The 27,832-nt window shown below is 38.9% G+C and overlaps 1 protein-coding gene across 1 annotated transcript in view; it reads left to right on the plus strand.

The window, feature by feature from the left end:
- The window catches only part of LOC124805643 (fat-like cadherin-related tumor suppressor homolog), a gene marked incomplete at its 5' end in the record, with an annotated part of 863,745 nt that overhangs the window by 789,310 nt on the left and 46,603 nt on the right, over positions 1–27,832 (plus strand). Inside the window, 5 exons of the mRNA XM_047266209.1 lie at positions 4,843–5,051; positions 6,404–6,548; positions 13,445–13,606; positions 24,895–25,212; positions 26,398–26,679. Coding sequence (XP_047122165.1) covers positions 4,843–5,051; positions 6,404–6,548; positions 13,445–13,606; positions 24,895–25,212; positions 26,398–26,679 — 1,116 coding nt within the window. The remainder of the gene's footprint in view (positions 1–4,842; positions 5,052–6,403; positions 6,549–13,444; positions 13,607–24,894; positions 25,213–26,397; positions 26,680–27,832) is intronic.

Here is a 27,832-nt window from a genome sequence, read left to right on the forward strand (position 1 = left end):
CTGGCTGATGTGCACCTAACCATTTGATTTCTAGTTCCTTTGCTTACTTAGTAAATTAAAGAGCATTTTTAGCAAACATTCTACTTTATTCATTTAAAAAAGTACTGGTAGAATACTCACGTTTCAATACGGAACACTACTGAAAGATCGGTCCATTTCCTGTTTGCAACATTTCTTGTTGATGGATGACAATAGTGGTGAGGGGAGAGGGTTTGAATTCAGGACTGAATGTGCATCACTTTGGTTATGTTTCAACAGTTTGTGTATTTCAACAATGGAGCTTCTGCTGGTACTTCACTTCTGTATTGTAGGATCTCAAAGATTGCCCATCGGATATTGATGCAAATATCATGCTATTTAATGGAAGGCTTCCTAATTTTGCTGATTTCAGGCAACTGAGGACTGGAGTGAAACTGTTTAAGCTATACTGCTTCAGGGTATTTGATAGAATAAGAAGCGAAATGGGAAAGGCATCCAACATATAACACATCATTACATCTCAATTCAATTTCCTGCCAGTAAAGCATTAAATGAGAGCTCTGTATCTTAGTTTGACATACATATGGCAGATTTTGGTGCCAAATATAAATGAAACATCGATGCAGCAGGGCCAATTAATGAAATAGCTGCTTTCAAATTCAGTAGAAAGAGCTGATGAAGAACACTAACACAGAGCACCATTTGGATATTTTGAATTTTCGTTTTTAATGTATGGGATAAAAGATGCTTATGGAAACAATGAAATAATATTGAGGATATTTATGACAATTACAATATGCTTTCAGCAAATTGAAGATGATGAAAAACTACTTATGGTCGAGTGTACGTGAAGCAGACCATCAGATTCAGCTATCTTGTCGACATAATAAGCCACAGCTGCTAAATTTGACTTCAATAACATTATCAATGAGTTTGCTGCACTCAAAGCAAGGAACAGAAAGTAAAATTATAATAAGAACACAAATCTTGGGAAGGAATGTATTCTCAATGCATAATTATAGCCCTTTTTCCTTTATTTCCTATAAATAATTTAATAGGCGCAAATAAAAACTGTTCTTTGTTATACATCATGGTAAAATCAATATACAGTAGCTGTCATGGAGAATAAGACATAGATTTTGTTTTACTTTCAGTTCTCGTAGAAAGTTGGACGGTTTGTAATTCATTTACTGCACTCATACATTTAATTTGTTTGGTGCAATATTTTTTTCTGTATAGCTCATTAATGTAATATTCGTGAATAATGCTTCATTTTTATTAAAACTGCTTTACAAATTACCTTTTTAGAAAAAATTGAAGAAAGATAATTTTCTGTAGGGAGGAGGCTGGTGGGGGGGGGGGGGGGGTGCAGCTTTAGCAGTTCTGCCAGGGTGCAGGATCACCTTGGTATGACTCTGGCTACAGACCTAGCCACCTAGCCCCAAGTGTTGTGCAGACAAATGGACAGGAGGGCAAGAAGGGGAAAGAGGCAGCAGGGTTCACGGGGCTGTGGGGAAAGGAGTGTTACGCATGAACATTTCCTTTCCAGGAGCCCACCTGAGTTGGCCCTATGTTAAGCTATGTTGAGGGACAAAGTGGAGAAAGTGACACTGCTTGATCATATCACTGTGACTACAGTTTTACGAGCAGTGTGCCGCTTGGCACTGGTTGAATGATTCAGCTACTGACAGCACAGAGTAACATTGAATCTCTGCAACAGAGCAGTGTAAATGGGGCCTGCATCACTTGCACTACATCAGTGTCATGTCATACTCAAACTTTGATGTAATACTGAAAAAATACACTGAATAAAATTATATTACAAAATTTCTGGTGGGGGCTAAGAATGAGCTGACCCTAGGGTCATTATTTACAGAAAAGCAGGGTTAAAGTCAGTTCATTTGCTTCTCTCTACCAGCTGCAAACATCACATTTATTTTCTCATTTTTCTCATAAATGTCTTTCCCATTTACAGGTTCTGGATGTTAGAATGTAGTATCTGTACATTCATATGAGCATCTCTTGACTCTCTTCCTATTTAATAGCTGATTTGTGGGTACTCCTTTTCTCAAACAGTATTTGTGTTTATCATGGCCATAATCTTAATTGATTCCACTGTGAGTACTTACTCAAACATTGTATACTGTATAAACTAAATAAAATTCTTTTTTGTCTTGTTTCACAAAATTTTATTTTTGTTGACCTAGTTTTTGGGTTGTAATGAGATTTTCCAATACACAACTGCTTCCAAAGCTGGCCCCCAAGCAAAGGTGAACAAGTCAACCGCTTTAATCTATCACTTGTTGACTTAAACTATACAGATTATATCTGTGGACTGTTTTAATTTTGAAAAAGTTACTTCTGTGAACATTTGTTACAATAAAATTTAGTCCAACTTTTATGGAATATTCTATCAGTTCTTGGAGGGACATAGACATATTATGAATGTAATGTGCTGCATTAATGTTCCACAATATTTATTTCATATTTTGTTGCAAATTGTATTTCAGTTTTCTATGCCATTATCAGACAGTTTAAGACGGAGCAGATATTCTATTCGTCAGCAAGAGTTTCTAGGTGTGCAGAGACTGTTGTTTCTAAAGATATATGATGATTCGCAGATTATGCACCTATATGAAAAACACAACAGTTCAATGCTTCAATCTGACATGTTTACAAAACAAGTAATATTATGTATTGTTAGTTTTAGCCAGTCGATTTTGGGATGAGGAGGTGCACCAGCTCCACATGGAATCCACCCACAGGATTAACAACGAGGGTTGGTGTGTGCTGGCCCATCTGGATGTGATTTTCAGGCAGTTTCCCATGATTTGCAAACATTTAGGAAAACTTTCAATTACTTTCGCATGAAGCAGTTGGGGTACACTTATTCTGATCAGGGGTAATGGGGTGGCAACAGAAAGGACATCCAGCCACCCCTTGAGCTAACCATGTCAAATCGCCTAATAACAACGCCAATCCTGCACTGATGCAGAACAAAGGCACAAGATAAAGGAGAAGATGTAATGAATGTTTTCGATTCTAAAGACATGAGTATAAATCCATAAATCCACTGTTTGATTCAACTACATATATTGCGCTATGCAGTTACACAGGTACTGTACAGAAAATGATGAACAGTAATAAATATAATGAAATATGTTCAAAGAAGGTATGATGTGTACAAATAAACCTCATATTATATTGTACTCAGAGATTGAAATATGTAACTATAAATGCGAAAACAGTACAACAAGTGAGTACTGGCACAGACTGATATGGTATATGGACAGAGATTGGTGAATGTGAGGAATGGTATGCAGTATATATTTGTGTTTCTGATCTAAGCAATGTTTTGCAAAGCCAAAAGTCAAATTCATTCTTTTCTGAACATCACTGAGACCAGAGGCACAAGTATGTATTTAAGACAGAAGTCATATACATAGAGGGAAATGCTGTGAAGATGACTCTATTAGAAGTATTAACCCTCTATTGCTTTGTGTTGCTATTTGACAACTAACTGTAACTTTACGTATAATGTTGAAGAACCCACTCAACCAACACAGTCTGGATGTATCGAGCTACACTGTGTTAAGCATCCTTATTTTGACAGAAATAGCTGAAGATCAATAATCTTTGCTGAAGGTTGAATGTACATAAACACACAGATCTAGTTAGATTCTTAATGTTTCCATATTGCAACAAAACCTAAAATATTGAATAAAACAAAATTAAATGAAAATTTCTATGTTCAGCCTCTCGCGTGGTATTTTGTGCATCAGATCCTAGCCCCAGATTGTTTAAAACTGAAATTGATTTCCTAAAAAAAGTTGTGCAGTAGTGGATTGAAATGATTTACTACTGAATGAGCAGACTCAGTTCAATTCTTCATCCCTTTTAGATAATGTTGTAACTCCTATTTGGGAGTGAAGCAGGTAACAGTTTTGGAATCTAGGGATCATTACTCAGAAATATATAATTACACAAACACTAATTTACTTTACCTACAACATGATTGATCTGCGCTTAGCTCTGTTCCAGTATACTTAGCAATATTTGGAGTTAATGTTATTCTAATGAATTTTATGAGGTTGTACTATACAGACATAACTGTTTTGTAATTAAAATAGTCAACAGAGATAACTTTAATAATTTGTGTAGATGCGATGGATTAAAGGAGATGACATGTTTATGTTTCATTGAGTGCCATCTTTGGAGTATATTGTGAACTGTAAAATGAGCTTACAACCCAAACCTAGGTCAAAAATAAAGTTTTGTGAAATAATGAATGTTTAGTTCATACAAAGCATTAGTATTTTGGATAGGCCAGCCTCACTGTGGGAATTTTTAAGAAGAATGCCATATAAATTTTTGCTTGTTTGAAAATCAGTGTAATAGAATTAATGCTGTCTTGAAATTTGTTATTTATATTGAAAAGAGTGTATTTATAGGACACCATAAAAATGGCAGGGCTTGTACGTGGGAACTGTATCACTTGAATGTTTTCTTTCTTGAGCACAACAGAGGGAAACATCAGCAGAAAATGTTTTTAGAAACAGGGAAAACAAAGGAAAAACCTGATGGGTTATTCCTCACCACAATGTAGAGACTTTCTTTTATTTTTAAAATTTTGTCTTTTTATTGTGCTTTTAACAGATTTTTCATACTTAACTTTAGTATTTATCGTAACTTACATAACAGGCAGTTAACAGTCTCCATTGTTATTATTTTAGAATCTTTGTCTACATTACATGACTTCTTTAAAAGCAGGATTGCAAAATTTCAAATCTCTGTTTCATCTAACAGATCATTAATAAATAATTTGCAGGTATACTTACCACTTTGCTTGTTATTAATTTTCAGGAGAGATATTCACTAAAAGGAGTTTGGACAGAGAAGAGCAGAAGCTTTATGAGCTTCCAGTAATGGCAACAGATGGTGGTGGACGGTCAGGGTTTATCATTGTTAGAGTGAAAGTTGGAGACTTGAATGACAATGCTCCATCTTTCCTTCTACGAGAATATAAGGCCACAATTCCTGGCAATCTGACACTCAAATCACCTTTCCTTAAGGTAATTACAAATAAATTATATGGCACTGATACCTGACTCTTCCTTCAGGGAACAATAATCCATTGTAACTCTGTGCAGTGCCCCCCTCCCCTCCGTCCCCCCCTCCCTCTCTCTCTCTCTCTCTCTCTCTCTCTCTCTCTCTCTCCTATAGTTAATTTTACTTCCTATTAATTCCCCATTTTTAAAAACCTTATATAGTGAACCAGTAAGCCTGAAATTCATCACAATAAATTTCTGCTCAATTTAAAAATTATTAGAATTGGATAATGATATCTAACACTGAAAAGGAAAGCAGATTGAAGCATCTGTCCAACGTACTTTTATGGGGGTGACACACTTCTTATGTGGCACCACAGCATCAGTTCTTGAACATTTTCATCTGCAGACATGCATTTTCATGCTGAAGAATACAAAAACATATTCAGCTAAAAGAAATAAGCAATTTAACAACAGTCCTTCCATTCTGTACAGCTACCTTAAGTCAGTGTTCAACCAAAAATTGAAGAAATTCTCTTTTCAGTGAAAGATAACACTAGTTTGAAAATACTTTGGTATATGTATAATGTACCCTGTGAACGCAGTGAAAATTACATAGGGCATACAATCTTTATGATGTTCAAGCACTGTAATGAACATAAATGGTACGTAAGGTTCACAAACTTTGAGTAGGTTTCAGTTGTGAGACATATATTATATAATAAAAGATGCAGTACAAAAGTGCATATATATCAGTACATTTAAGATAGATGGTGGCTACAATGTTAATGGCACTTGACAATGGGCACTAGAGTTGGAACATTCACAAAGAGCAAAAATTTAAAACTTAATTGAAAATGCTGAAGGTGGCCTTTGTTCCCCTTCTGCTCCACAATTTCTGGCTAGGAGAGATATGTGAGGGAACTCTGTGTCCTCCTGTGCCAATTTCCTGTCATTGCATATGCAAATTATAGCTCTCAGATGATTCACTCTACTCGGACATTGAACTTTTGCTCCTTTATAATTAGTGACACTGCTAAAGACCACTTCCACACAGAAATTAATTCAGTGAAATGTGTGGTTCTTGAGACAGAATTTCATAAGAGGTCAAAAAAAATTATGTATACCATTTTATTAATTAGATTACAATGGAAGAATCATACTGTGGAGGTTTAATCATTTTTTTTAGAAAGATAAACCTATAATGTGATGAAGTGTTTTTCACATTATATTTTTTTATGAATATTTGCGTATTTCTGGCTTCTCATTTTATACCTATTTGTACTTGCTCCATAGTCATTAAAAAGTGATCATTTTAACACAAATTCAGTGTAACTCTCATTTTATGTAAAGCAATATAATCATTGTTATTTAAGGTCAAAGCAGTGGATAGAGATGATGACATGGCTGCTGAGATAGAATATTCAATTTATGAGACACAAGGATCAGAAACCAAGGAACTCTTCTCCATTGACAAACATAAAGGAACTATCTCTCTTGCAAAGAATGCTACATCATGGGGTAAGCCATCTAATTTTATTTATGTAATGACTGCTTGGCTTATTATCTATTTGAACTGCATCTTATTCATTTTTATTTTTGGATACACACACACACACACACACACACACACACACACACACACACACACAGGTCAGGAGTCCACTACATCCAGCAGTCGGCTACGTGGATAGCAGGGGCTGTGTGGCGTGGTCTGGGCGGTGTTCTAGGTTAGATAGCCTCAGGCAAGAACAGAAAGGGCAACAGCCTCAAAGGGTGTGGGGCAAAGTCAGGACATGTGGCAACCAAGCAGCAATCGATATTGTAATTGTAAACTGTCGAAGCTGCATTGGTAAAGTACCGGAATTTCAAGCGCTGATAGAAAGCACCGAAGCTGAAATCGTTATAGGTACGAAAAGCTGGCTGAAGCCAGAGAGAAATTCTGCCGAAATTTTTACAAAGGCATAGACGGTGTTTAGAAAGGATAGGTTGCATGCAACCAGTGGTGGCATGTTTGTCGCTGTTAGTAGTAGTTTATCCTGTAGTGAAATAGAAGTGGATACTTCCTGTGAATTATTATGGGTGGAGGTTATACTCAACAACCGAGCTAGGTTAATAATTGTCTCCTTTTACTGACCTCCCAACTCAGCAGCATTAGTGGCAGAACAACTGAGAGAAAATCTGGAGTACATTTCACATAAATTTCCTCAGCATGTTATAGTCTTAGGTGGAGATTTCAATTTACCAGATATAGACTGGGACACTCAGATGTTTAGGATGGGTGGTCAGGACAGAGCATCAAGCGACATTATACTGAGTACAGTATCTGAAAATTACCTCGAGCAATTAAAACAGAGAACCGACTCATGGAGATAACATCTTGGACCTACTGATAACAAAAAGACCTGAACTTTTCGACTCTGTAAGCACAGAACAGGGAATCAGTGATCATAAGGCTGTTGTAGCATCCCTGAATATGGAAGTAAATAGGAATATAAAAAAAGGGAGGAAGGTTTATCTGTTTAGCAAGAGTAATAGGAGGCAGATTTCAGACCACCTAACAGATCAAAATGAAAATTTCTGTTCCAACACTGACAATGTTGAGTGTTTATGGAAAAAGTTCAAGGCAATCGTAAAATGCGTTTTAGACAGGTACGTGCCATGTAAAACTGTGAGGGATGGGAAAAACCCACCGTCATTCAACAACAAAGTTAGGCAACTACTGCGAAAGCAAAGAGAGCTTCACTGCAAGTTTAAACGCAGCCAACACCTCTCAGACAAACAGAAGCTAAACAATGTCAAAGTTAGCGTAAGGAGGGCTATGCATGAAGCATTCAGTGAATTCGAAAGTAAAATTCTATGTACCGACTTGACAGAAAATCCTAGGAAGTTCTGGACTTACATTAAATCAGTAAGTGGATCGAAACAACTGTCACGTGGGATGACAGCAACAATATGGAGGGGGTGAGAAGGGGGAAGGGATAGTAGTGTACAAGTGGGGAGACTGAGGAAAGCTGTCTGGCGGAGTGTTCAGGGACTAGAATGCTGACAGCCATGGCACCAGGAGGCTGTGGAGCACGTAGGTGGGGAAAAAAGGAGAGGAACGGAGAAAGGAAGGCAGATGCATTGGCGGAGGTTGGCTAACAAAGAGGCTGAGAGATGAGAATGGAGAAGAGATGATAGGACAGAGGTGATGGAAACTGTTGGGTGGAGAGTGTGGGATCAATATGTTATCATAGGTTGAGGCTGGGATGGTTATGGGAGCAGAGAATATGTTACGAGGATAACTCCCATTGGTGCAGTTCAGAAAAGCTGGTGATGGAGGGGAGGATCCAAATGGCTCAGATGGTGAAGCAGCCATTTAAATTAAGCATGTTATGCTCCACTGCTTGTTGTGTCACAGGTTGGCCTACTTTGCTCTTGGCCACTGTTTGGCAGTGGCTGTTCATCCTAGTGGACAGCTGGTTGGAAATCATAACAACACAGAAAGCTTGGCAGTTGGTATGACTACCAACCGGCTGTCCACTAGGACATATTGTCATGGGCTCTTTCCATTTCTTCAGATATATTGTCTTCCCCTACTACACACTTCTACACCATCAGTAGTGACTGATATCATTTTAAATCCAGCAATGTTTTTTTCTGAATACTCCTCAAGCTGCATCATATACTACTTTGCATAAATGAATAGTTGTAGAAATACTATCCTAGGTTTCTTAATTTGTAACCATTATTTGTGTATGCACCACTTTGGATAAAGTACCATACTAAGTGGTCTTACAAAAATTAAATTTTCATGGCGGCATTTTTAACACCATTCACACTCTTTCACCAACGTACCTTACTGTAATGAGGTAGTTCCTCAACAGGAGAAATAGCATGCTAAAAATTTGTGTCCTGCTTTATAAGAATAGCTGGTACTAGTGTTCCAAAAAGTGGAAACTGCCTGGACTCATTCTGTAGAAGTCATGGACTCATTCCGTAGAATTCATAGAATTTTTCCTGTTGAGAGACCTCGAGAGAAACTGCAGCCAAACTATGTTTGATATAATCATCTTGAGGTTGAAGCTCTTTTGTCCATGTTTGCTTTACAACTAGATTTGTTTATTTGTTTTTGGAGGAGGTCCACCTTCATCAAAATGCAGTTTTATCTTTTGTTTGTCAGACATGATGCTGAAACTTCAGTGAAACATGTCTCGGATATAAAAGAAAAGATAAAATTTTGTTTTTCTCAAGGCAGACCTCCTCCAAAAATAAATCTATATGTTTGGTATTTATAGCATTGCAAAGATGCATCCAGTACTTCCTTTTCTTTTTCAATGTTTTGAGCTGTAAATAATGATAATCCATGATACCGCCTTCTTCAGAAGAGCTCATGACTGCAACTGAGACTGAGACAGAAGTGTGATTCATGCTGTCCTGTTGCTTGTTGTGTTAACAAGTTGCATATCAATCATCCCATAGTCCCAGTGGGAACATGAGTGTCTCACCAATAAGTACGTATCACGGGACCTCCACTGCAATGTTTCATATCATCTCAGTGTAAACCATGCCTAAGATTTGAATAAATGGAGAGTTTATCTCATATTCCATAATATACTAGGTTTTTAATAATTGTGTCATGTAACATAGAACCAAGTGCTTTTGCTCAGACCTATAAAAGTTGCAGAAATAGTCAGGATTCCGTAATAAGCCCATAACTGTTTTTATCATGGTTTCAATTGCTGTTAGAAATGACAGGTGAGACTTAAAAAAAGTGATGGCTTTGTTTCTTTTAAAATAATCGTATTTGTGAAACTTGACTTTCTCTCAGTGTATAACGTATTCAACCAGCATACAGGAATGTAGACAGACATCACTTAGCTGCATTCCCATAAGTTGTTTGAATTATAAACTTTTCTTTTAAGTATACGGTTTTTATTATATTCAATATGGTGGTACCAATGATATAAGTCTGCAAGTACTTGGAACTTTTGTAAGCATTTTTATGATTTGTCATTTTTGGGGGAGGAGAAAGATCTTCATGTAATATTCTGTTTGGTAGCAACTGCAATTTGATTTTGTTTGTTGTATATTTTACAATGAATTTACTGAATCTATAATAGAATTGTATTTTTTAACTGTGAAGTCAACTTATTGGTTTACAAATACTATTTTAAGTGAATTGTGATGAAGAAAATTGCACACTACTTGTCTGTCCTGCTTCAGCAACCACTTACCAGACTACTGTCATTAATGTGCAACATAAATACTATGTATTCCTGGTAGCAGAAGTTCCATGTATTACTGGCACACTTCGCTGCTACACGCTAAGCTATATGAACAAGTCATTGTAATGGAAATGAAGAGACTCTGAAATATCATTTAAGTAAACAATTTAACACTCAGGCTGTTCACTACAGTGCAGATAGAATGAGAGTTGTATTTTACTACTGAGGTCATGTTACAATAGAGGAGGAGGTAGTATTTCATGAGCACCAGCCTTGTTGTTGTGGACAGCGTCATATCTACTGCCAGCCAGTTTTGTAGCTCTTATGAAGGATGATAATAGTAGTCATCAAAATACAGAATATTTACTCAGAATTGCTACAGTTTAGACATTGAGAATAGTTATTTGTAATATTTATGCTGGCAATTGTAATAAAAAATCCTCTATCTAATATTTTGCTTCAGTTAATATGTTTACCTCTTCATGTCACATTGTAAGTACATTGTTAAAATTACAAGGGACAGAATAACAGGCTACTTTCCTTCAGGTGGTGAAATTCATAGTACTTAAAAAGTAGAAAACAGTAATCTTGTATCTGAGAAATAAATGTTCCTCCTTGAGGGAGAAATGAGGAACTGGCTGTGGAAAGCTGGGAAGAGGCCATGGGGACAGATCACTCAGCTGCTAGGTCCTTCTGTGAGGACAAAGACAGGGAGAGGCAAAGACAAAAGAAAACGTGTCAGAGATAGTAGAAAGCCAAATATATTAAAATGGTAAGTGCTGTGTCAGCTTCATTTGAGAGATAATAATAAGGGATGGTGTGAGAAGTAAAGAGGGAGGAAGAGAAATGAAAGATGAGAAGAATAAAGCAATTTGGAAATCAAAACAGAGAGAGGGAGATTACATGAAAAAAGGTTGAGTGTGTTTGTTAATGGAGGTTAAGCCTAAGAGAGTATAGAAATTAAAAAGCAGATTAACATTTCTATGTTTGGGAAAATTAGTATTTGGGTAGGGATCTGAAAGGCATGTATTTATAGTGGATACCTCCAGTACTAAAGTCACCTAATATCTGGAGATGGAAACATGCTGTCAAACATATCCTCTTATAATGCCACTATCCTGGACCCACCTGTATTAACACACCCTTCCCTCTTATTACAGAATGGCAGAAATGAATTACTTATTTGCCAGTTTTCCTTTCTTTTTTAATTTAATTTCCTCACTTCAACATTTCTTTTTTCTTTTAAGTAAATTAGAATATTATGGTGTAACAGGAAATGCTGCAGAATGGTTCAAATCTTATATCTCTGGCAGGAAAGAAGAGGTGTTATCAGGAAAGAGACATGTATTAAGCTATCAGGCATCATCCAACTGGGAACTAATTACGTGTGGGGTCCCACAAGGTTCCATCTTAGGGCCCTTACATTTTCTTGTGTATATCAATGACCTTTCATCAGTAACATCACCAGATGCTAAGTTTGTTTTGTTTGCTGGTGATGAAACATTGCAATAAATAGCAAATCAAGTCTAGTCTTAGAAAGATTTGCTAATAAAATATTTGTGGACATTAATCACTGGTTCCTAGCCAATTCTTTGTCACTAAACTTTGAAAAAACACACTATATGCAGTTCAGAACATGTACGAGGTGTCCCACAAGTATATGCCTAACATATGATTACGAACAGATAGAAGAATTGGACAGAGTTAAATTCTTGGGATTACAGCTTGATAATAAATTCAACTGGGAGGAGCACACCACAGAACTGCTGAAGCGTCTAAACAAATCTCTATTTGTAATGTGAATTCTGTCAGGCATAGGGGATATAAAAATGAAAAAGCTGTCATACTATGCTTACTTTCACTCCATAATGTCATATGAGATTATTTTTTGGGGCAATTCATGAAGCCAAGCTAAAGTATTCCAGGCACAAAAACGTGCAATAAGAGTTATGTGGTGTGAACTCAAGAACATCCTGCAGAGGCCTCTTTAGGGTACTAGGGATACTAACTACTGCTTCCCAATATATTTACTCCTTAATGAAATTTGTCATTAAAATACATATCACTTTTTCAAACCAAGAGTTTAGTTCATTGAATCAATACTATAAATAAGAATAATCTTCTCAAGGATTTAACGTTGCTTACTCTTGTACAAAAAGGTGTGTATTATTCAGGAACAAACATTTTCAATAACTTTCCAGCAGCCATAAAAAGTTTAACAATCAATGAAATTCAGTTTAAGAGAAGCCTAAAGGATTTGTTGGTAAAGTACAATCTACCTTCTGCACCATTTCAGTGTAGTAGTTCTATTATATGTTTATTACCTCATAAATAAATAAACTTTTTTTAAATTATACATTCAGATCTTAGTAAATGAGTGTTGTAAAATGATCCTTTCATATAGTGTTCATTTAAAAAAAAAAATAACAGTTGGGACCTGTGGTAGGTACATTAGCTTATTTGTTTTAGTTGTAAATATTTATCATGTATTATTGTTTTTCTGACATGTCCTACATTCTGGAGGACTTCTTCACTACAGATCAATTGGAATTAAAGTAAATCTAATCTAATTTGATTTTCTTAACTGCATTATTCTTTTACGCATTTCATGTGTCTTCTTTTCCTAATCCAAATTTACTTCTCACTCTTACTGTTTATCATCTCTCAACTGAAACAAGCACATTGCCTATCAGTGTACTACCTTTCACCTCCTCTCTCTGACTTGTTCTGTCATCTTTGCCTCCCATCTCCTCACAACAGGTGGGCCCCTCCCGACCTAGAGTCGTGTGGCCTGTTCACCAGCTCCCTTTGAAATCTTCAGCCAACCACTCTTTCTGCTATGAAGAACAAACATTTAGTTGCCAAATCTGGGGTTACTGTGTTCTAATTGTTTCTGTTAGCTGTATGAGGAATTTTGCCTCCTATAGATGAGATCTGGGCAATTGTTCTGCCTTTTTATAATGGTAACAGGTCCCTCAACTGAATTTTTTGTTTGATTCCTGTAAGTATGTTGACTATTTGAAATTAGTAGGTGCCATTCAGAGCTTTTATACCATCTTTTTCTCTCTTTAGGATTTCATCAGTTCTTGTATCATAGATTAACCTTCACTTTTTATCAGTTTTATTTGCAGGAAAATGTTTGCTTAAATGCATGTTGCCTCTCAAGCATTTCTCCTATACTAACATGACAATGTACCTTTGTTCCAGAAAATGAAGTATTTCAGTTTTTTGTAAGAGCTCAAGATCGAGGAATGCCTTCTTTATATGCTGATGTTCCAGTTGATGTCTTCATTATGGGTTCCCAAGATGTAGCACCAATGTTTGAGAGAAAGGATGACAACTTCTTCCTTCAAGAAAGTTCTCCACCAGGTAGGTCATGTATTTTCTTCATACAGGCATTTTAAATTTTTTTGTACCTTTAAGTTGACATGCACTTATACTTAGATCAGTGACATTAGTACTAAAAAACAAAACAAAAACAGAGAGGAGAAGAAGAAGAAGGAAAAAAAAGGAAAAAACCTAACTCTTTGCAACCAGTGTCAATTTTGTCAGTTGGATGATTTATTTATACATAACTAGTTTTGCCCATTAGCATATCTTCAGATAGTGGAATGCATTTATAATATTATTTCACAGATTCCTCTGACATATATATAAAAATCAAAGGTCGTGTGGAAATGGAACCACTCATCTGTAGCTGATTGACGCATGGCACATGTACACACCTAACGGCACAGAGATGTTGTGCCAAAAATCTGTATTGTCATCCTGACAGCTGATAAATACTCATTACCTATGAAAATCTGGGATCACTTCTTATTTTAATATCTTTTTGCATAGAATGTAGCAGCATTTATATACATTCAGTGGTCATAGTAGTAACAGCAGTTGCTGAACGCGCAGGGAGTATTAATTATGATATCTGATAAGATATGTACAGAAGAACACGGCAGAAAAAGGGGTGGGAGAAGGAACTGATAAAAAAATTTATACCGATTCAAAGTAACCTTCCTGATAATGCCACAGTGCTACACAAGTTTACACATAGTAAAGGATTAAAGGTACAATTGAGTCACTGAGCAGTAGACTGGCATAAAAGAAAATGCCACCCACTACATATACATAAATCTTGCAACCAAATATAGAAGAGGAGTGGTTTAGAGTAGAATGGGAAGATATAGGAGGAGGAGGGGGGGGGGGGCTTATGGGAAAGGAAAGTGACAGCTAGGAGAGGGAAAGGTAGCAACTGAACAGGGTAGACATGTAACATAGATGATCTCTCTCTTTTGTAAGCAGGGGAGGAACCTACTTGTGGTACAGAATGAAGTCTGCAGTTTTGGGGAGAAAAGGGGTGGGGGACGTGATAGAACACAGGCAGGGAAAGAACCAAGGAAGGTAGAAAAGTGTGTGTGCGTGTAGCTTAATGAATAGATGGATCAAATTAGTGTGGAGTAGATGATGCAGTGGGACTAGGGCTAGTGGTGATTTAGCACAAATGAATTATATTTTCAAGGGATGTGCTGTTAGGACAATTCCCATCTAACTGTTTTGAGAAGTTGCTAATATTGAGGGAGGATGAGACATTCGGATGGTATGGTTTGTGAAGGAGCCATAGGAGACAAGCCCGATGTTTTCAGAAGCATGATGGGTCACTTAATGCATAAATTTACTCTTGTGCCAAAGTTTGGTGTGAGGATTCACTGCGATGTTTCATTCCCATATCATTACCAGATAATAAGCATGTTTTGTTTGTATGTTGTACAAATGTTCTGTAAACAGAAAGTACTCATTTGGAAAGACCTGTACTGAAATCTTTATGGTTATTAATAAATAGTTTCCAGCCAATTCATTGTCACTAAACTTCAGAAAAACTTACTGTAAGCAGCTCAGAATGCTGCAAAGGTGAACACCTAGCACATGCACAAAATACCAGTGGAAAAGAGTGAAAATATTGATGTCTTGGGTTTATGACTTCACAGTAAAATTTAGATTAGAGCACAGAACTCCTGGAACACCCAAACAAACTTTTTGCTTGCAATGCAAATGTTGTCAGGCATAGGTGAGAATTACTGGCATTTGGTGCTTACTTTTAGTTTGTAGTTTCAAATGGCATTCTATTTCTGACATAACTTAATAAGACATGCTAAAGTTTTTTGCACTGATCAGCCAGATCATTATGACCACCGGCCTACTATTGATATAAACCTGTTCAAGCGATAGCAGCGTGACCTGGCAAGGAATAACTGCTAGTCAGACTCACACGCGGTGCATATACTATCAGTGAGCATGCTGTCCGATTGTAGAATGGGGAAAACGTGTGAGCTATCTGAATTTGACCGAGAGCAGGTTGTAATGGTCCGGAGGCTCAGCACAAGCATTTTGAAAACTGCACGACTTGTCATGTGTTCAAGGATTGGTGAGGTGAGCATCTTCAACACATCATGAAATCAAAGCAAAACAATGTGGAGACATGGTGGGGTTGCACGGCTGTCTCTTATTACAGAGGTCAGACATCATAAGCTGTGAAGACCAGTAAATCAGGAACTGTGATGGAACTAACATCAGACTTTACTGCTGGGCAGAGAACAAGTGTGTCTGAACACAGAGTGCACCATACACTCCTAAGAATGGGCCTGCTCAACCGTCTGCCCATGCATATGCCACAGACGACAACCCATGCTTGTGGCAATGCTAACACCATGACATCGGCAACTATGACTGAAATGGGCAAGTGACCATCAGCACTGGACACTGGCACAGTGGCAGAGCATTGCCCAGACTGATGAATCCCATGATCTTCTTCCAAACATGTGGCCCTTATTAAGGGACACAATTTTTTAATAACTTGACAGCAATAATGAAAAGTTTGGCTACTACTAGAAAATGGATTGAAAAGAGTTTAAAAGGCATATTTATTGGTGGTCAACTCCTCCCAGTCCAAGTAAGATGATGTTGTTGTTAATACACTGGACTAATGTTGAGGAGGACAGTGGTTCAATTCCTCTTCAAGATCATTTACCGTGGTTTCCCTATATCACTCTCGGCAAATGTCAAGATGGATCCTTTGAAAAGTACATGATAAACTTCTTTCTGCAATCTGAACCTGCGCTCCATCTCTAATGACCTCATACTTGATGGGACATTATCTCCTAAGCCACTTTCCTTCCATTTTCTTTATTGTTGTTGTTATTATTGCCTGGTACGATAGCTCGGGAATGATCTTACACATTTTTATGTATAATAATAGTTTGCTACTCACCACATAGAGGAAGTCCTGAACAGCACAAAGGCACATTTAAAAGTAGACTGTCCAGTATTATTCACCTATCGGACAAAGTCGTTCATCAGCAGAAGAAATACACATACATTTTCATACAACCATAACTCACACACACATGGTCACTCACATCTTTTGTCACTCTGGCTGCACTGCAGAGAAAATGATCTTGGTTGATGTGGTTCATGCTGGTACATAAGAGGGAGGGGAAGAGGTAGCAGGAAAGGTATGTGGGAACATGTGTATTACTGCTTGTGGGAGTGTGCAAAACTTGGCAGGAATGGGATGATGGTAGGCTGTTAGGTGAAGAATGGAGGCTTTGCTTTGCTCAGTGGTGGGGGGGGGGGGGGGGGGGTGTTGATGGGAGGATAGAGAAACAGAGAAGGGGGGAAGAACTACAAGGTGTTTCAAAAAGAACTTTACAACTTTGAAAATTCATATAAATTAATTCATAGTACCTACAAAGGTGATTGTAGTGTCAATTTGTACGGAAATGCATCAAGTTTTGTTTTGTGTAGTTCGCTAGTGCTGAATCACATCGTAAGGAGTGCTAGTGGCAGTTGCATTAAAGATGGCTGCCTTTACTGGACCTGAGCGTGCTAGCAGTGTGTTTTGTTTGAAGAATCAAAGTATGCTAAAGATCCTGCTAGTATGCCTACAATTTATGAGGGGCATACATGTTTTGTAGAAACAGGGTGTTTGGTAAGACATGGGAAATCATCACATCATCCAAGCACATCTGATGATGTCGTAAAGCAAGTGAGACAATGTTTTGTCAACAGCCCTATGACATCGACCAGGTGTGCATCTCGTGAACTGCAAATCCCACATATGGCTGTTTGGCATGTATTGAGAAACCGTTTGCATTTGAAACCATACAGATTGCTGATTATACAAGCAATAAAAGACACTGATAAAATTGCTCACCAAAACTTCTGTGCAGATATGTTAAATCAGTTACATGAGGATGAACGTTTCTTGGACAAAATCATCTTTTCTGACAAGTCGACTTTTCACTTGAGTGGCAAGGTTAACGCACATAACCATAGGATATGGGGCAGTGAAAATCTAGATCAAACATTGCAACATGTTCATGATAGCCCTAAACTGAAAGTTTTTTGGGCAGTGAGCAAGAACAAAGTGTATGGCCCCTTTTTTTCTGTAAGAGAACCATCAACGGGATAGTGTGCCTGGATGTGTTACTAGAATTTTGGATACCACATATCAATGAGGATGACCAAGAACGAAATGTTTACTTCATGCAAGATGGTGCACCATCCCTCAGTGACCACTTTCCAGGTCAATGGACTGATCATGATGTGCCAATTGCATGGCCCCACATTCCACAGACCTGACAACACTCAATTCTTTTATGGGGATTCATCAAGGATATTGTGTTTGTACCTCCTGTGCCGGTTTCTCTACTTGAACTTAGAGCACGAATTTGCGCCGCCACTGAACAAGTTACACTTGCAATGCTACAGAGAGTTTGGGAGGAAACTGACTTCCGATGGGATGTGTGCAGGATAACCAATGGAAGCCACATACAACATCTTTAGTTCAAGGTAAAAAAACTTGATGTGTTTTCCTACAAAATAACACTACACCCAGCTCTATATCTTCTTTCATTAAATTTATATGAATTTTTAAAGTTGTAAAGTCCTATTGAAATGCCCTGTATTCAGGTGCACTTGGGTGGGGGAGGGGGGGGGGGGGTGGCAGTGCGTATGTGGTGGAAGTGAGGAGAAAGGAAGGGGATGGAGGCAGTTGGGAATAGGGACTAGCAAAGAATGAGACCAGGGGGTTACAGGAATGAAGGATATGTTGTAGGGAAAGTTCCCACCTTCACAATTCAGAAAACCTGGCATTGGTGGGAAGAATCAAGATGGCACAGGCTGCGAAGCAATTGCTGAAGTCAAGCGCATCATGTTGGGTGACACGACTGGCAAATGTGTGGTCCAACTATCTTTTAACCACAGTTTGGCAATGGCCATTCATGCAGACAGGCAGCTTTTTATAGGTCATGACCATATAGAATACTGTTCAGTGTTTGGAACTAATTTGGTAGACCACATGGCTGCTTTCATAGGTGGCTTGGTGTTTGACTGGGCAAGAGTTGCCTGTGAGATGCCAGGTGGTCATGGTAACGGGAGAGTGCACAGGACAGGTCTTGCATCTAGGTCTATTACAGGATTATGAGACATGAGGCTAGGGTTTGGGAGTTAAGGTGACACAGAGACAGTCATGGATTTGTGTAGATTTGGTGGGCAGCAAAATAACACTGTTGGTGGGGTGGATAGGGCAATGAGAAGGATATTTCTTACTGTGACAGTAAGAGAGGTAATCAAAACCCAGATAAAGAATGTGATTCCCTTGCTTGTGTCATGGATGGTACTGAGTTACAAGGGGGGGGTTGCTCCTTTGTGTGTTGTGTATGCCCAGTCAGTGGGTAGGATATTTACTTGTGAGACAAAGCATTGAGATCTGTTTCTGGGCAGGATTGGGAGAGTAATTTTGCTCTGTGAAAGACTCAGACCCTCACAATTTTTAAAGAGTACTCACCACTGCAGACATGATGATTACAATTACTGACTAGGCTTTATGAAATGGGTGGCAGCTTGAAATTGAGATGTTGTTGGTGATAAGTAGGTTTGATGAGGACAGAGTTACTAGTGGAACCATCTTGTGAACTGGAGGTGTACATCGAGCAAGGCGGCTTGTTGACCTGAGGGGAACCGGGTGAAGCAAGTAGGGGAGAAAATGTTACTGTTTCCAAGGAATGTGGATAGCATGTCCTCACTTTCAGTCCAGATCATGAAAATGCCAATGATGAATCTGAGTCAGGTGAGGACTTCGAGATGTGAGGATTCATCTAGATGGCCTAAGCATAGTCTGGACTGTGATGGAGACACATGGTTGCCCATGGCTATACTGCAGATTTGTTTGTATGTGATGGCATTGAAGGAAAAGTAATTGTGGGTGAGGATATAATTGGTGATCGTGCCTGTGAAGTATGTTTGGTGTCATTTGACTGTTGGAAAATGTAGTGTTCAGTGGCACCAAAACCATGGACAGTGGAGTTGTTGGTGTAGAGGGAGATGGCATCAATCATAACAAGAATGGCACTGGGTGGTAAAGGGACAGGAACTCTGGAGAGACAATGGAGGGAATGGTTAGTGTCTTTTATATAGGTAGATGGTGTTGGTCCACAAGGACAGAGATCCTCTCATTGGAGAACAGTATTCAGCCACAATGGGACATCTTAGGTTGTTGGGATTAAGCTTTTTAAGAAGCATCTACAAGGGAGGAATCTACAGAGTGGTAAGGGTAAGGAGACAGGTAGACACAGGGGAGAGGTTCTGTGAAATCCAGGGAACTGAGGAGGGACTGGAGATCATGCTGAATTTCTTGAATAGTATCACAGTGGCAAGCCTTGCAGGCAAACATTTCTGAAAGATGCCAGCGAAGTAATCCCTGTGGTTCAGAACACTAGTGGTGGAGCCCCTGTTGGAAGGTAAGAGTATAAGATCAGGATCATCTTTTAGGTGGTGAACTGCAGTTTGTCCTGCAGTCCTGAGGTTGGTTTCCATGCTGAGGTATTTGGGGAATGATAATGAGCCAAGGTTTAAGATTAGTAAATCCTGGAAACTTAACAGAGGTTGACTCTGGTGAAGTGAGGGTGGACCACAATTAGAAGCGGGAGTAAACTGAGTGAGACAGGATTCAATATGATTTTTGGTTGTATGATAGACAACACTGATAGCAAAAAAACTTGCTACTTTAGGAGAGAAGACTAGAAGGTCTTTAACAAGCCCAGCATCGTTACATTTGGGACTGGTGCAAAAGGTAAGGCTTTTGGAAACTGCTGAAACTTCTGTGGGTCTTAGGATTTTGGAGGACATGTTCATAATTGTCTTATTAGTCTATTTAAGCTTTAGTTTCTGTAGGGTGGCAGGAGGGAGTTTTTGAGAGTGTGACAGATGTAATAGATCTACAGGACAGGTTTTTATGGCTATGAAGGGTTGTTGAGGAGGTTCGATAGGGGCCATTGTGGTGGTGGTGGATAGTAGTAGCCCAAGATGAGAGTATGAGGTGAATTCATCAGATAATTTTCTGAGGTGGTGGTGTGCATGCTGCTCTAGTTTCTGGAAGGAAAGGGTTTCAGTCTGAGAGCAGGAGGATTTTAAGAATGCAATAGAGACAATGCAAGGAGTCTTGGGCCCGAGTTACATGGTTTTGCAGGACATCAGTGATGGCTATGCTCTGACAGAACTTGAACAGCCATTTTGGAAGGATGACTTGCAGCCAGAGATGAATAATTTAATGGTCAGGCCATTTGGGGGAAATTCCATGAGCTAGTTAAGAAGGCAGGAGCAGTATGTGGGACTGAGTTCTGGCTAGGGGAAAGGACACCTTCCTGCATTGGCACAGATGGAAGGAACAAGAATCTGTAGTGGAGGATAAAAACATTTGAAAATACATGTGAATATCTTAAAAACTCATGAAAGGTTAAACCAGATGAAGTACAGTAACAAAGGATGAAACCAGATTAACTAGAGGAAAAAATGAGATGAAAACAAAATGAGATTGATATGAGAAGAGGGTGAAATTAAAGTAAAAATAGAAATAAAGAGATGCTAATTGTGTGAGGGTGCAGGTTTGTTGGTCAGATAAAAGTAGAGAGGAGTAGAGGAGGTCAGCAAAAATGATTTGGGTAAGGTTAATATGGTGCATGCAGGGGTAGAGGGAGTTTCTCAGGGTATGAAGTGTGAGAATAGAATTATGAGTGTCAGGCAGGACCAGGAAAACACGTGAACATATGCATGGGTGAAAGGAGGTGTTGGGATCAGTTTGAAGGTATACATTTACATGTTTCTGAAAAATTATGTGTTACTTAGTAAATGATAATATGTTTAAAATAATTTGATTTCCACATCCTTGAAACTTTTCCATATAAGATCTGTGGAAGGAACTGTTATTGCAAGAACAAATGTGATTCATAGAGAAACGTGTAATGTACAGTGAAGTACAAGTTGTGCATAGCACTGAACATATTTATTGACTGGACAACAATAATTCAGTTACTATCAGGCTGAGCACTCATTTATGATCACTTAAATAATACGTTTCTTTGGTGGCTCACTAGAGGGCACCCAGGTCACCAACCCAGGCGACCTCTATAAGCAGACCAGTGAACTGCATGGATGCGCGATTTCTGAAATCGCATGTCATGAGTGAAGTTACATCATTCCTCCCTTCCAGGGCTAGGAAAACCGAGTACAGAAAAGCACTAGACACTGAAATATGCATGGTACAGAAAAGCACTGGTACTGAAAAGCACTGGTTCTTTAGCAGCTCTGATACTGTGAAAAAAAAGCACTGATATCTCAAAGCAGTGAGATTATGAGTCACGGAAAACACCAATGAATGTGCTGACATCCATTTCAAAAGATGGCAAATATGGCTGCTGCAGCATGTGGCAGGCAGGCACCGGCAAGTAGGGGCAGAAATGATGAGGGACTACTTTGGTGTCCTGCCCCCCCCCCCCCCCCCCCCTCTCATGAGACACCATAGGGCAGGACCAGTGATGGCATCTCCATGGTGATGTCCTCATCGTGTTTGGCACTGGAGGCAACAGTAGGGGCATTGGAGACAGCGGTTGCACAGGACTTAGCAACGGAGATGACAGAGGCTGCAGTATCAGGTGCTGCACAGGCGGTGGTAGTCGAGAAATGGGAGCAGAACCCCAGACAGTGACCTGCCAGGCAGTGACCCCCACTGCAGCATGAACCAGACTGTCTGTGACACAGAAACAGGCATCTGCAGGGTGGGGGGCTCTGGACTCACGCAACTGCAGCTGATCAAAGCAACAGGATGTCTGCCTGTCAGCCCAGGGGGAAAACAAGCCCACAGGACCAACCTGTTGCTGAACACAGTGTTTACAAGAAGTGATAAGTTGCGTAATGTCTCCATCTATGCCACAGTCAATACATGTGACAGTAGGCCAAAGCTTTGGTGTGAGAGGTCTTCCAATGACTGACATGCAGAAGTCACAGTACATTACTGCATAAGGAAGCGATAATCACAACCCAGGGAGCAGCATCCTCTGTAGCAAACAAAGGAACCCCATCAAACACAAAAAGGCGGTGCTGGAGGTAGACTTAATCACACAAGAGATCTGAGGCATGGCACAGGGGTTTTTCCAGCCAACCATGCTGCACAAAAGAGAGGACCCATCTAAGTATGGGATCCGTGGCAACAGCCGATACTATTGTGGCACTAGTGATCGGAAAACCATCGACTGCATTCTGGTTCTCAGTATCGAAATAGAAATAAAGCAACTCATCCTGATCAAATGCCGGATCTGGCTCAATCAGAAGGCAAGATAAGGCATCGTCGTCAGCGTTGGCGTGTTGCACCGTCAGCCGGTAATGGATCTGGTAATGATAACGGGAGAGGAATCGAGCCACTGCTGCAAATGATGTGCTGCCGTGTCCAACACAGAAGCTGAAGGGTTAAAAAGAGCAACCAACGACTTGTGATCCATGATTAAATAAAACTTAGAACCGTACAAGAAGACTTGAAAATTTTGAAGGATGAACACAGTCGTTAAAGCCTTCTTTCCAATCTGAGAATACCACTGCTGGGTGGGAGTTAAAGTTTATAAGCGTAAGCAATGGGTCCTTCAGACCCATCTGTGTATTTGTGTGCCAACACTGCGCCAAGACTGTGCTGAGAGGCACCTGTAACCAACGTGAGATGCTGACCAGGCTGAAAAGTGGCCAGACACAAGGCTGATTGAAGCTTAGATGTAAGCAAAGCAAATGCTTGGTCACAAGCAGGGGACCAAAAAGAAGGCATGTTTTTGCACAAAAGTGCGTGCAGGGGCTGAACAACAGTGAATGCATCTGTTAAAAACTGATGGTAGTACACAACTTACAAACACCTGCAGTTCCTTAATGGAGGTCAACCACAGCAAAGCCAAGATTGCATCAACATGGTAATGCAACAGCTTGATCTCTGTGTGAGAAACCTCAAAACCTAGGTACTCAATTGACCGCTGAAAAAATTTGAGATTTGGCAGGATTGCACTTGAGGCCAGCAGACTGCAAAACAGAAAACAACAATCGGAGATTGCTAAGGTGTTCTTCAGTGGAAGAACCTGAAACAATGATATCATTGAGGTAACTAATGCAGCTGGATACAGAGGCTGTCAGCTGTTATTAAAAAATCTGAAACATTGCAAGCACACTAGCAACGCCAAAAGGCAAGCAGTGATATTGGTATAGGCCAAAAGGTGATATTGACGATGAGAAGGTGCCTAGTGGCCTCATCCAAGGGGAGCTGGAAGTATGCTTCCAACAAGTCAGTCTCGGAAAAGTAGTGGCCGCCTGACAATTTTGCGAGCAACTCATCAGGGCAGAGCAAAGGGTATGTATCTATCACAGACTGTGCTTTAATTGTTACAATGAAGTCACCACAGAAGTGAAACTTACCTGTCAGCTTCTTAAAGATGACTACAGGTGTAGCCCATTTACTCGAAGAAATAGGCCAAATGACATAAAGCGACCTCGTACGGTCTAATTTGCCCTTGCCAGTGTCACTCTACACACCACAAAATAAATGAGGGCAGGTGGACTCTTACATGGTACAGTGGGCATGGAAACCTGTAGCACAACAGACCCATGGGAAAACAGAGACGAGAAATGAGAGCAGAGAGACTCCAATTGCTGAAACGGAACTTGATCCTGAACACTTGCAGCATACTTCCCCCCATGCAGACAATTGCCTATGGCTCATAATGCTTCAAAGGACTGTGCTATATTGGGCACATCTGTAAGTGTCAGATTCTCACAGTGAAGTGCTTTTTTTGCAGAATTCCCTATCCAGGAATAATATCATGCACCATGCGATCAACATAGGATTCATGATGAGTGCTAGTGACAAATTTATAATTATGGCTCAACCCAAGAAATTCGACAGCACATCAGAGATGCAAGTCAGCTGTAGAAGCAGTGAGAGTATCAAAATAAAAACAAATTAATTAGAAGAATTCCCATTTTTCCACCTTTCTGGCCCTTATTTGGATGGGCTGCTGAAAGTGATGAATACTGAATTGTGTTGAGCTCTTTTTCAAATATTTACCTGAAATCATATGGTAATATCTGTGTCCATTTTTCATACACAGTTGCTATTACAGAAATAATATTATAAGGCCACAATGAAATTTTATAATTAAAGAGTTATATAACCATCGAGTATGCATCTCGGTGTGTGTGTGTGTGTGTGTACTTTTCCTTTCTTTCCCTCCTGTGAAATTTTGATCTGGTCACTTCACATTTAGATCTATACAATGTTATTTTATTTTATGATTTTGCAGGAACAATAATAACACGGTTGAAGACTGTCACAAACATCTCTGTTCATTATCGCATAATTTCTGGTAATGAAGATATTCCCACATTTTCTGTGGATGGACAAGGACAGTTGATGCTGACTCGGCCTCTTGACAGAGAATCACATGACGTACACGTCATAGCAGTTCTTGCAGAAACTGATTCAAGTCCTCCTTTGACAGCACTAGCTGAAGTTACTTTAAAAGTTCTTGATGAGAATGATCATATACCAGAATTTGAAAGCAACCCATATAAGTTAACCTTGGCTGAAAATGTAGAGGAAGGAACATCAATACTCAAAGGTAAAATAATTATTTCCATTACTGACACCAAACTTACATGTTACTTATTTATTTCCATTTTCTGTATCTATCTATTAATGTGTATTAGCATTTTAGTTCTAAGTCAGTCAAATATTAGCTTAATGATAAAATTCCTTTACTTTCTGTACATTATAAGTATGATGTCACTAAAGACACCTTTTGAAATGCTGGTAGTTGTGCAAAGGTTAGGATTACTTTCATTTTCCTCTTTCCATTTTCCTCTTTCAAGAAAGAAGCTCATGTAATACTTGGAACTGCCTTTTTGAAAACATGTAAACCTTTTTTTAGCTCTGTTGGAAAACTGCATAAAATGCAAGATGGAAAATGTAAAATCTTACTTTTTTTGGGCATATTGGTGTACTGTTTATACCTCTACAAGTCCATCCACATGAAGTCAGTGACGATGTGAAGATGTTTATGCCACCACAGTTTGTACTTTATTTTACTCGTATCTGTATTGATCTTTTAGCAAACGTGGAATATGATGTTGGTCAAGTCAGTTTGCATTATCATGAACATTATGCCATGATCAGTAATATATTGCCGAGTGATGAGCTCACGTTTTACAAAATAATGAGGCGATAACTCGATCATACACACATTTAAAACATAAGTAGATTTAAGCTCAATTGTCTTCAAGTTTTTGATTCATAAGTAAATTCTTTATGTAATTTTAAGATATAATTTTTCTGAAAATGTGAAACAATGGTCATTCAGCTGGGCACTATGTTACAGCTATACAGTGAATATCTCAAGAATTCCAGAAAACTAATATATAATGGAATATACACATTTGTAAACAATGATGATATAGTTGAAAGAGTATACACCAAAAATGGAGCAAACAAGTAAAATAATGGGGTAATATCTATAGAAAAGGGGCCTATCTAAAATATTTTCTTCCTTACTCAGTACAACATGAGCTAACCTGTTATTTTATCCGTGTTTGATCTTGTAAACTCTGCACCCATTAATGATCGGCATTGAATAAAGCAACCCACCACAAATACTTTTAAAATGCTTTATTTCAAAGCTGTAGCCAGAAACCAGTTATGGCGCTAAATTAAAGCATTTAAGTACTTTGCACACACATATGTACAGAGAGAAAGAGAGAGAGAATAAATGTTATTGAACATGTAGCTAAATATGTGTACTTTGTTTCAGTTGTTGCACATGACAAGGACATTGGGAGTAATGGAGAAGTGCGGTATTCATTTGGTTCTGATATTGGTGATCTCGCAAATGTATTTGCTGTTGATGCATATACTGGCTGGATAACTACTCTTGTGCAGCTGGACAAAGAGAAACAGTCAGAGTATGTTTTCCAGATTGTTGCAACAGACAATGGAACTCCAAAACACTTTACTAGAACTAATGTTTATATTAAACTCCAAGACTACAATGACAACCCTCCTGTATTTGGTAGTAGACATTATGAGGCTGCTGGTAAGTAAACTTTGCATTTACTGAAGAAGTAAACTGGGTATAGATTTGGTCAATATAATCTAATAACATGAATACATTAAATATGCTTTATTCATTGCATTTGAAAAACTAAAATCTGTCTGCTGTGTTCTGTAGTACAGGTTGCAGAACATTGTGGACACACACAGACACACACACAAAGATTGAAATAAGAGATGAAGGAAGGGAAGGAAGGCCAAATTGAGTAGTTAGTTGAAAACATAAGAGCAACTGTTTACCAAAGAGAGAAATATATAGAAAATTTTAGGAAAATCCAAGCTCTGAAGTCATTTCTACATCTACATCTTCATACATACTCCGCAATCCACCATACGGTGCTTGGCGGAGGGTACCTCGTACCACAACTAGCGTCTTCTCTCCCAAAAAGAATGAGGGATAAATGGCTGCCTGTATGCCTCTGTATGAGCTCTAATCTCTCTTATCTTATCTTTGTGGTCTTTCCACGAAATGTAAGTTGGCGGCAGTAAAATTGTACTGCAGTCAGCCTCAAATGCTGGTTCTCTAAATTTCCTCAGTAGCGATTCATGAAAAGAATGTCTCCTTTCCTTGAGAGATGCCCACCCGAGTTCCTGAAGCATTTCTGTAACACTCGCGTGATGATCAAACTTACCAGTAACAAATCTAGCAGCCTGCCTCTGAATTGCTTCTATGTCCTCCCTCAATCCGACCTGATTGGGATCCCAAACGATCGAGCAGTACTCAAGAATAGGTCGTATTAGTGTTTTTTAAGAGGTCTCCTTTACAGATGAACCACATCTTCCCAAAATTCTACCAATGAACCGAAGACGACTATCCACCTTCCCCACAACTCCCATTACATGCTTGTTCCACTTCATATCGCTCTGCAATGTTACGCCCAAATATTTAATCAATGTGGCTGTGTCAAGCGCTACACTACTAATGGAGTATTCAAACATTATGGGATTCTTTTTCCTATTCATCTGCATTAATTTACATTTATCTATATTTAGAGTTAGCTGCCATTTTTTACACCAATCATAAGTCCTGTCCAAGTTATCTTGTATCCTCCTACAGTCACTCAACAACGACACCATCCCGTACACCACAGCATCATCAGCAAGTAGCCACACATTGCTATTCACCCTGTCCAAAA

The sequence above is a fragment of the Schistocerca piceifrons genome, chromosome 7 (genome assembly GCF_021461385.2).
Source record: "Schistocerca piceifrons isolate TAMUIC-IGC-003096 chromosome 7, iqSchPice1.1, whole genome shotgun sequence".
In the NCBI taxonomy this organism is placed as follows: Eukaryota; Metazoa; Arthropoda; class Insecta; order Orthoptera; family Acrididae; genus Schistocerca; species Schistocerca piceifrons.